This window comes from Penicillium daleae (genome assembly GCF_028827525.1).
Source record: "Penicillium daleae strain IBT 16125 chromosome Unknown utg000001l_segment0_segment0, whole genome shotgun sequence".
Taxonomy (NCBI): Eukaryota; Fungi; Ascomycota; class Eurotiomycetes; order Eurotiales; family Aspergillaceae; genus Penicillium; species Penicillium daleae.
The window spans coordinates 631,588-642,077 of record NW_026623149.1 but is presented as its reverse complement, the minus strand read 5'-3'; the positions used below and the strand labels follow the sequence as shown (position 1 = coordinate 642,077).

At 49.6% G+C, this 10,490-nt stretch overlaps 4 protein-coding genes across 4 annotated transcripts; 2 read left to right on the top strand and 2 right to left on the bottom strand.

The window, feature by feature from the left end:
* Positions 1-362: 362 nt before the first annotated feature.
* On the top strand, positions 363-1,436 carry N7458_000202 (S1/P1 nuclease; the record flags this gene model as incomplete). The annotated part of the gene is made up of 2 exons (XM_056903596.1): positions 363-493; positions 542-1,436. The coding sequence occupies 2 exons, from the start codon at positions 363-365 to the stop codon at positions 1,434-1,436; spliced, it is 1,026 nt and encodes a 341-aa protein (XP_056771363.1).
* A 2,946-nt stretch (positions 1,437-4,382) lies between these two features.
* N7458_000201 (uncharacterized protein) lies at positions 4,383-4,616 on the top strand (the record flags this gene model as incomplete). Its single annotated transcript, XM_056903595.1, has 1 exon — positions 4,383-4,616. One exon carries the CDS (start codon positions 4,383-4,385, stop codon positions 4,614-4,616), a length of 234 nt encoding a protein of 77 aa, XP_056771362.1.
* Positions 4,617-5,358: 742 nt separating this feature from the next.
* On the bottom strand, positions 5,359-7,825 carry N7458_000200 (uncharacterized protein; the record flags this gene model as incomplete). Its single annotated transcript, XM_056903594.1, has 3 exons — positions 5,359-6,101; positions 6,160-7,675; positions 7,742-7,825. 3 exons carry the CDS (start codon positions 7,823-7,825, stop codon positions 5,359-5,361), a joined length of 2,343 nt encoding a protein of 780 aa, XP_056771361.1.
* Positions 7,826-8,540: 715 nt separating this feature from the next.
* On the bottom strand, positions 8,541-10,084 carry N7458_000199 (FAD-dependent oxidoreductase; the record flags this gene model as incomplete). Its single annotated transcript, XM_056903593.1, has 4 exons — positions 8,541-8,954; positions 9,032-9,402; positions 9,464-9,717; positions 9,771-10,084. 4 exons carry the CDS (start codon positions 10,082-10,084, stop codon positions 8,541-8,543), a joined length of 1,353 nt encoding a protein of 450 aa, XP_056771360.1.
* Between the last annotated feature and the right edge of the window lie 406 nt (positions 10,085-10,490).

The following is a 10,490-nucleotide window of genomic DNA, read 5'->3' as shown; positions in this document are numbered from 1 at the left end:
CCTGAAGAATCACTGGGCGACATGAATCAAGCAATCTCGCTGGTCGATATTGTCCACCACTAACAGGATCTTATCTCCGACTCACCCGCTGCCTTGAAGCCATGATTATCTTACTGTAACATTGACAAGCGAGCTTCTATGCCATACTTAGCAATTTTGGGGGAAAATCGCCGTCCTCGAGATGCAGAACGGGGCCCTCGTCTAAGTGTTCAGGGCCACAGGCCAAGAACATATAAAGACAGCTGATCCCACAATCTTGGCAGCATGATCAGAGTAGGGATCTTCTGGAATCTGCCGTAGGATTACTGACTATTCTTGTCGCCAAATCATTTTATAAAAAGTGCTGATATCATTGTCCAATAATGGCACGACTTTCCAAGGTTGTTCTTGTCACCCTTGGCTCCCTGACCGGTGTGAATGCATGGGGTGTGTTGGGTCATGCAACTGTTGCCTATATTGCCCAAAATTACGTTTCGTCCAGCACTGCATCATGGTGAGAGCAAACGACTTGATATCATGACTCAAGCTAACGGTGTCCTAGGGCGCAAGGTGTCCTCGGAGACACGTCCACCTCGTACCTGGCCAATATCGCCTCTTGGGCTGACCAGTACCGTACTACGACTGCTGGCAAATGGTCAGCACCACTTCACTTTATTGATGCCGAGGATAATCCTCCAACCAGCTGCAATGTGGACTACACTCGTGATTGCGGTAGCTCAGGCTGCTCAATTTCTGCAATTGCAAACTACACTCAGCGTGCTGGTGACGGCCGTCTCAGCACTGCCAACATTGCTGAAGCCGTCAAGTTCCTCGTCCACTTCCTTGGAGACGTGACCCAGCCACTGCACGATGAGGCCTACGAGGTTGGCGGAAACAGTATCAAGGTCACTTTCGATGGTTACAGTGATAACCTCCACTCCGATTGGGATACTTACATGCCCGAGAAACTGATCGGCGGCAGCTCACTTACCGATGCGCAGTCTTGGGCCAACACGCTCATCAATGAGATCAATTCAGGTAGCTACAAGTCTCAGGCTGCTAGCTGGATTCAGGGAGATGACATCAGTGATCCCGTTACTACTGCCACCCGATGGGCATCAGATGCTAATGCCTATGTTTGCACCGTTGTCATGCCTGATGGAGCTGCTGCCTTGGAGACTGGTGACCTCTACCCAACTTATTACAACTCGGCTATTGGAACTATTGAGCTTCAGATTGCCAAGGGTGGATATCGTCTGGCTAACTGGCTCAACATGATCTATAACAATGAGATCGCGAAGCGGGACCTGGAAAGTTTTGTTAACAAGGCTCGGAGCGACGTCCGAGATCTTATGGGCCGGGATCTGCTGCCAGAGTCTCGCCCCTTGAGCCGCGCTCAGCTGGCTAGAGATGCTATGGGAGGAGACTGCTGTGGATCTGCGAGACATGCTCATTAAAAAGAGCCAGCGGAAGAATGAGGCAGACATGAGGGTGTCCTGGCAGATATTCAGGCCGCCGATACATTCCAAGTTCTTAAGACAAACCAAAGCCAGAACAAAGTCAGAACAAAGTCAGAACAAAGTCAGAACAAAGTCAGAACAAAGTCAGAGACATACTGAAAGATGTCGTTTCATTGGTCTTCTTTGTTGACCATGCAAATCTGAGGATTCCTCTACATGATCTATGTACCTAGCCTTTTGGTAGTATTATCACGTCTTTGAAGTTATGTGTTGATTCTCTCGATTGATGACCTTTTCTGTCACTGTTGATTCAAAGATTTGATCAGTCAAGATCTGCATGTATCTTGATCGTAGATCCGTCAATCGAAGTCATGCCCATTGAAAATGTACCTCAGTATTCCGGCACTTTCCTCTGAGTGGAATATTCCAGTATAACGCTCATTATTGACGGACCTCAACAGAGAATCGTCCATTTCCGCTTATTGACTTTGTCAGAAAGCTGAGACTCGTCGACACGACAGAACCCCTTGCGGAAGCACATTTGCGGGGTTTTGAAGACAATTTTAATTTATAATTCTGCTGACGCGGCATCTTCCTTCCTGTTCGGATCTAGCTTTGCTATCCAACAACTTTATCAAACGCCGTTCTTTCCGATATACACTTCCTCTGAAGGAAGAAAGATTTCAAAATCCTATTATTCCACTCCAGATTATCGCCCTGCGTCCTCCTGCGGGACCACTTATATTATTCGCCAGCCATTTGAAGTGTACTATATTCCACGTGAGAAACAGTTTTGAAGATGTTCTATAAGGCTCCTGACACCCGCTGTGAGGAGAAGGGAGTTATAATCTTGTCTAACAGCCCGCGATCCCTGGAAGACAAACATCAAATGGACCACGGTTGTGAGCCTGACGATAAAGAAGATGGTCGTTTTTCGGGGAGACTCGAAACCCTTCGTGCCAACTGCGGTGGTAGCCACTTGGCTGGACAAGAAACTTTCGGAAAACCAAGAGAGGCTCAGAAAATGCAAGATATCACATTCTTCTGCCCCCATGCTCCTTTGCTAACACTTTGATTTAGTGGCTCTGACTGAAGGCCTGCGAAATGTCGGCCTCAAATGTATATGTCCACGGAAGGTTGTCGACAGGCTTGTGCTTGGTACGGAAGACATTCTACTGCTTGACTCACTCCGCAAAATCAACGAGAAATGCCCCAGGATTTAATAAAAACGGGTCAATTTGAGATCTTTTGCTATTCAACTATGAACGACTCGCACATATCTAAGATATCAGTGAACAGTCTGCAGACAGGCTGACACATTCTGATGAGACATCCCCCCACCGCTATTGACCCTGCTCACGGTCTTGAAGAATATGTGAACTCTTTCCGCGGCGATGTTGAGGGAAGCGAGGTGTACAGGGCTTGTTGTGTTTTCGTTGTCCATCTCCAAACTATGGGAATTCCAAAGACAAATATGGTCAGCAGCTATTATCAACAACGGCGAAGTGTATACTAACGAGAATGAAAGCCCCTTTCGACAATTGCTGGTTATCTCGATCTGATGCCACCGCTCAACGAAGATGACAACCCGTACCATTTAATTAGTTGTACAGCTACGAATGCATTCGGGTCCGTTTTCAGCCTCAGCACGAGCTAATCTGCGCGTTCGGTGCTTCTTACAATACATTGAAGGCGACAGTAGTCGGTTCCTCCGGAGCAGCCGCATAGCTCCTCTATACCAGAGAGAGTCAAACCTGGGACTACGAGCGAAAGCCAACAACACCGTCCGGCCTCTTGGGTTTTATCTCGGTCACCAAAGTCGTTCCATAGGTGCCTAAAGATAGTACCTACCAACTCAGGTGTACTGAGCACTCGTTGTGCGGCTGCACGGTCCATAATGTTCGAGTCGCCCTGAGGAAATTTGAAGTTGGTTCGGTACGATACAAGGGTAGTGAGTCGAAGGAGTGTCAAACTGCCACGAACACTCGAGTCTTGTATGGATATTTCTGTCTCGTTGAGATTGCAGACCGGGGTCTCTAAGGCCTCGCAGATGGCTCTGGTTGTTGTAATCCGATCCCGTATTTGGCAGAACCATCGTCATGCTACTCCAAATGAACAAGCAAGTCAGAAGAGCGACTGGATGTTTCCATCGTGGAAGAACTTAGAGGAACGAGGCAATCAACCCACAAGGTTCTTCAAGATAAACCCAGAAAGTGCTTACAGAATGAATTCAGCTCTGCAAGTAGTGATAGCCAATATCTTCGATTCATGTTTGCGTGTTTTGTTATGATACGCAGTCCTCTTAGAGTCTAGAAGCAGGTAAGAGGTATATCTTTATCCCCTTCATCAGAAGAACCACAGCAAGCACAGCCAGCACCGGGAGTTTCTCACGAAGCTGAGGAACTAGGTAATGCCCAACTTCACTATGACAATGACGATGATCTCGACGAAAACCCTGACAATGAAGCCAATGCAGCGAAGAAGCCAAAGAAGCCTCACAAGCGGTACACATTGAAATGTGATTATCTATGGTAACATGTTATCCTTGACGAGTGCTAGCATATCAAGTCGATCAGAACCAGACAGCATCAGAGCATTGCCCTCTTACGTCGACATTCACTTGTCGGACTCACGGGCACTCCTATATGAAATAAAGTGGTCGACCTATTTCGCTATTTCAACTTTTGGCTGGAGGGCTTAAGGTTGACACAAGCAATTGATCTGCTTCCTCGGCTACAAGATATCTAATGTGAAAGCCTATACGACTTATATTACTCGTGGTCACGGGTCCGGCTTCTGCCTCTTAACAATTTCTAGACATTTTTCACGGCCTACACCTGATCGATCCTCAAACAAGAATCTTCACCTCTCGATCTCACTTCTGATTAACTTCACTCTTACACCGCACTCTCTACTAGGCCTCTCCTCTCCTCTTCTGCTAACATGAGCCTCCTCGACTTGCCAAACGAGATCATTCTACTCGTCGCTGAAAGCTTGCCTCATCTGAGGGATCTTTCAGCTTTCACTCACACGAACAAATTCCTTCATGCTCTCCTCACCGACATCCTCTATCGAACGGCAGCCAAAGACCTCCGAGACAAGGATCCTTTCTCACATGCTCTGGAATACTGCACTGAAAGCGGCTTTGAGGCCAACTTTACCCGCTTGTTGGAGTGAATCCCGAAGGTTCCTGTGTATGTTTTGGAGGACTGGCTACGATCCACTACATGTAATCCCAAATACGTGGCTATTGCCCTTATCTACGGCAGTGGTCTATGGTTTTGGAGACATAGACCTTCTACTGCTCGAGTATGGCGCAAATATCAATAAGGTGGAACGAACGGCCGCGCTTCACGAAGCGGTCTATTCAAGAGCAAGCATGAACATGGTGAAATTGCTTGTGTGTATGGGCGCGGACATCAGGGATACACCACTTCACTGTATCGCCTACGAATTCGACTCCTTGTGGTCCCATCGCATGGTCCTATTGCTAGTGGACAACGGGGCAGATATCAACGCGAAAAACAATTCAGGAAAAACTTCTATGAGTCTCGCTGCGTACAATGGGAACAACCTATCCAAAGAGTCTTTCTGGACATTTGGCTTCGAACCCGAAATGTTGAGCAGGGACATGTGCAGAAAGACCTGGGGGCTTTTACGGGTGATTGATGGAATTGCTATGGTGGCGGACAGGTGGTAAAGTGAGCAGGATGTCAAGCGAGAAATATTTTCGTTGTTGGTAGCTTCAGTCCTCTAGGAATAGCTGACTACGGTAGGCGCTTTCCAGCTGATAGTAATACAATGGGTGTCTTCAAGCATGCTGAGTTGCATATGTGGATTGCATATCGCATCACCAAAATCAGCATGGTATTACATTACAATCATCACATATTCGTTCATACATATCCTCCTACTCCCATCACGCAGTCGCAAAATAAGGAGGCGGCTGCTCCATAGATAACCTCGACGGCAACACATCCTCATTAGCCGGTAATTCTACCGGCAACCGCCTCCGCGGTTGCTCCAGCTCCGGCAGATTCGGAGTGGGCGGCTCACGAGCCGGAAGTTCCACGCGCCGGGGTTCCCCAGGCGCACGTTCCAGTTCCTCGAACTCTGCCATCGAGAGCTCATAGCCGAGATGGCGCTTAAGTAGTTCGTGGGTGACGAACCGTTCGGGTGTGTTGCCCTGTGCATCGACGAATGCGACGTGTGGGTTGACTTCGCTGATGCGTTGGAGTTCGTTGGCGTGTCGGTGGTGGTGTGGACATCCGTCAACGCCGATTAAGAAGATGGTGACGTGCACCCAGGGCAGGCTGAGGAGGTCGAGCTCGAATTCGTCCATGTCGGAGGCTTCGCCGTCTAGGAGTAGGAGGAGGCGGAGGATGGGTGTTTGGGGTCCGGCTTGCCAGCCGTAGATGGGGTGGTGGATTGCTGTGCTGGCGTGCTTTTGGAAATGTTGTTCTTTGACGCTTTGCCAGCCTGTCATTACTCTTGTTCGGCCGCCGAATTGGACGGTTCGCCACAATTCGTCAAAGTTCCAGTGGTTGATTACGCCGATGTATTCGGCTTGGCTGGAGAATGTGGTGAGTTCGTAGCCGGACCAGTTGTGATCGTGGTTGGACATTGCGTCGGTGAAGCGGTGGATGACTGCTCGAGCCAAATCTGGAAGAATAGTCAGGATTTGAAGAAGAAGTTCAGTCCATCGGCTTTGAAAGCCTACCTTTATTCTTTGGCTGAGTAGACATTGTGTAGCCTGTAATTAGAAATTGATTGTACTCTGGCCGTCGTGGTTGGAAATCCATAGAGCCCGACACGTCCAGCAGGATCATTGTGTCATCTGTCCGCTGTTGGGGCGCATCGAAAGCCCGGAATGGAGGGGGCATGACTTGTCTTGAGTATCCCTTGGAAGTGTGTTGAAGATGACAGGTATCGTCAGACGCATAGTATATCGGTGGGGGCTCCACTGCCTGGGCCATTCTTTCGCGGGCTAGATTCAGTGCAGATATTGAATCAGGCTTCAACCTTGTTGCAGAAGTTCCCAGCCGATGATTCAATACCCAGTATAGGCGTTCCTCTGCAGTATCCTCGTATCCTCTCCAAGCCGGTGTAAGGCCCCGCCATCCCGCAGCTGCGTCGATGGCAAACTTCAGTGGATTGGAGGCTTGCCTCGCCCATGCTATTGGAATAGGCTCGAAATACCCCGCCTTGAGTAAGTGAAGATATTGTATAGGACATTGAATGCGGAGTTCGGCGATTTTCTCCGCCAATCCGACTTGTTCCTGGTATGCGGTGATAATCTGTCGGTCTTCTGGTTCTGGCCACCTGCCATTCTCCTCTTTGAGAATAGAATCTCGAAGTTCGCGGGCCTCGGCGAAGATCTTCGACGTCTTGGAGGCTACCTTTTCCTGTGAAGATCGGATGGAGAGAGCTTTCTTCAAGGTTGCACGCTTTGACTTCTCACCATTGTGGTCGTGATTTATTGATGGTCCGATACCGATGTTCGACATTGAAGATTGAAGTTGTTCGATTTCCCAGATATTAAAGGATGGCTCCACGGCGTCAACAGCACTCTGTGCTTTGACATTGAGCGAGTCATTCAACTTGATTGTTTGGCGGACAAATTTAGCGTGGTATTGTGGGTCGGGTCGTTGTATTCCATAATAAGAAGAGCCACCGAAGCCGTACGGAGAGACCACAATCTGGTACGGATTGTTGTTGAACAGGCGTACCTGTGTGCAGTCATGGTAGTACTTTTCACCCGGGTACATCACTGCTTTGGCCCATAGTTCTTGAACATTCAAACGAGCCAGCTTCCGCTGAATATACCTGTGGATGAGGCAGTTGCATGGATACGGACACTCCCGCTCTGGCTCGATCTCGGGATTGAAAATATGGAGGGACGCCTGAACAGACTGCAGCATGTTCTGAATCTCCTGCTCATCTCGCGCTCGAACCTTCGCAGCCTCAATTACCCCGTTCGTGTGTATCTTGCGCTGTGAATCGGTCGCACTCCCGCTTACCGTCGACGAGGGTGGCGACGGGTACAACGGTGGTGAACTGGCCAGTCTGGTCGGCTCTGCCGTGGGACTGCTCCAGTTGCGGCTGATCGCGGTCCGGGTCGGGCTCACTGGGGTGATCGGGCTTCGTATCGAGGACATCGAGGACGGCGGGCGCCGAGCATATTTGTGCGGATTATCATAGTATTCATTGACAGCGTCATTCACGGAGTTCGCAGCCTTGACAGGCACGGAATATTAGCAAAGGGTTGATCTTCAAGTGGGCACGGGCTTCGCAGTGGATACCTCGAGGAACAAGAAGGCAGTCCCCGCATCGACCCCAGGCACGAAGGCCAGGAAATCCGCGAGGTTGGCCTTGGATGGCTGCATTATCAACTGCAGCGGGATGCGATGGGGCTACCGAGTGATGATAGAGATGAAAAGTGGCAGCTGTCGCGAGGACATTGTGCCAAAGGGCGCCAGGATCTCAAAGTGTCAGCGACCGACCGACCGGGAGGTCGGTGGTGGCAGTGACCAGGCTCGGGCTCTGGCAGGCGCGAGTCTGTGCATCGAGCTACGGCGATGAGGGGCACAACCATGCGAGAGCGGGCGCCACCATCTCTGGATAAAGCACACGTGTGCTGGGAGCACGTGGTGCGAGTGACTGGCCAGAAATCGTCGAGTTGAGTGGTTTAGGCAAAGCTCAAAGCCCCAAAAGCAGGCCGGAGAGAGGCCAAAAGGGCGGAACTGGGGGCGGAGCGTGTTAGCCGGACTGCCTTGGACTAATCAAACGAGGTAACATTCAGGCCCCAGCAAGTTCAAGCCGCCAACCCGATCGCCCCCCTCTGTCGTCTTGCATTAACCCTCGGAGAATTAGTTTACTGTATCTCTTTGGAACAATAGGCATGAAGGAGATACTAATAATATCAAGTGCATTCCAGCGCATGCCTTCCAGCTATAACATTAACGAAATCGAAGCTTAACACTAATCATGTCGCTACAAATCTCCAGAAAAATGGAGGTTGTTCTCGTATTCATAATCGGGCAATTTCTCTAGAGCGACCGATTACTATGAATTGATTTGGAACCCTTTCTCCTCGCACAATCATAGCCTGGGTATACTCTGATTAGCCTTGGCCTCCGCAAACGCCGTATACAGAGCCACTCGACTGCTCCCGATCGACCAATTTTCTAACACCTCGGCATTACAAAAAGACTCCAACAACTTTTCAGTTCCCGCTGCACTCATCATCTTGGGCAGATTTGAACAATATTCCTTTCCCGCGGGCCCGATCATCAACTGGGCCCGACAGGTCAGATTCGCTATCTGAAAAGCCGTGGTTACTCGAGCTCGACGCCGGAGGTCATACTGCGTCAAGCATGATTCCACTCCAGACTGTGGAATTGATATGCTTGGACAATAATTTGACCTCCTCGAAAGAAATGGCCGCAGACTATTGACAAATGCGGCGGCGGATTCCAAGGCTTGGTTCGCGCCCATGGCGGCATGAGGCACCATCTAATCAACACATAGCTGTTAATCAGAGCTCATTCCCACTCATCTGCCCAGGTGGGCGACAGCATTCGACTTCTTACCTTATGTGCAGAGTCACCTAGCACAAACAAGCGCCCAGAGAAGAATTGGTCTAGAACGCCCTCTTCCAAAGCCGCCATAATCGCAGCGCGTCTGTTCTGGAAGATATCGGCAAATACCACCCCATCCGTCACAATGGTGTCCGCGACATGTGCATAGACCGCCTCGATATCCTGCTCCGAGAATCGCTCTGGTCTTTCGTATGGAACTGTCCTTTTCAGATCGTGGTTCACAAACCAGTAGATGTCGCCACCGTACCCACAGAATATCAACAGCGATACATCAGGTCGATAGACTGTGAAGGACTGACCCGGTTCTACTCCGGGGACAGGATCTGAGATACCGTAAATGCAGGCGTAACGAGCATCGAAGCCTGTGAGATCGGTTCAGCCAAATCATGCGAATCTCCATCATCTCTACGAGGCTTGACCTACGCCACTCGAGGTTTTTATCAGTAGCTGCTGTTTTTGCAATCTCGGACCGAACAATGGATCTAACACCATCGGCACCTGCAACAAAGTCGCATCCAATTTCACTGCCATCTTCACTTATGATAACCGCTTCCTGCTTCGTCTGTAGCACGGATACTACTCGCTTCGAAGTATGGAGCCTTGTCTTGTCTTCGATGCTTTCGTGCATGATATCAAGCACTCGTTGTCGCTCCACGAAGACGCCGCCATACCCGAGTCTGCAATGAGATGAACTGTCAGCGGGATGGTTGATTCAATTTTCGTCAGGGACGGTCGATACTTCTCTTCGAAGATCACTCCGGAATTGAATTTCGCTCGAAGGTTTCCCCTCTCATCTCGATGCTCCCAGGCTTTGCGCTTCACGTTATATTCGTTAATCTTGTCGATCATACCGATTTGATCCAGTATTCGCAAACCATTGGGCATCAGTCCGATGCTGGCACCTGCAGGCGGGGAAAATTGACTATGTGCTTCCCACAAACAGTAGGATATGCCCGATAGCTCGAGCATTCTGGCAAGAGATAGACCAGCAATCCCACCTCCCACTATACCCACAGTGACATGGATGCGTGAACAGTGTTCCATATTGACGGAGGCTTGGAGATTCTCGGAGGATTTTCGTATGGGACATGTCCCAACCTTGGCAAATCAAAACTACAGTACTTATACCCTGGCTTGATCGGTCAAGTAACACAACAATGAATCTGGGCGAGCTGGATCTTAAAGACGGCGTGTTTGTGCTGCGGGGAAGCAGCAAGGAGCTGATCCATGCTTCTAATGATGGTTAGTACTCTGAGTTCTCTAACAAAGAAATATTGTACCATGGTGACCTGGAGCGGCTGGTCAACGCCACCTGCTCTCCGCCTACCTTATACATGGAACAAAGAAATCTAGATGCCACTTGTCTGATTGGTTGATTGATCCGATCATTCGAGTTCAGTTTGAGCGTTAATAATAGAAAGCTGGCAGAATTATCCCCTCGTCCGTCCGG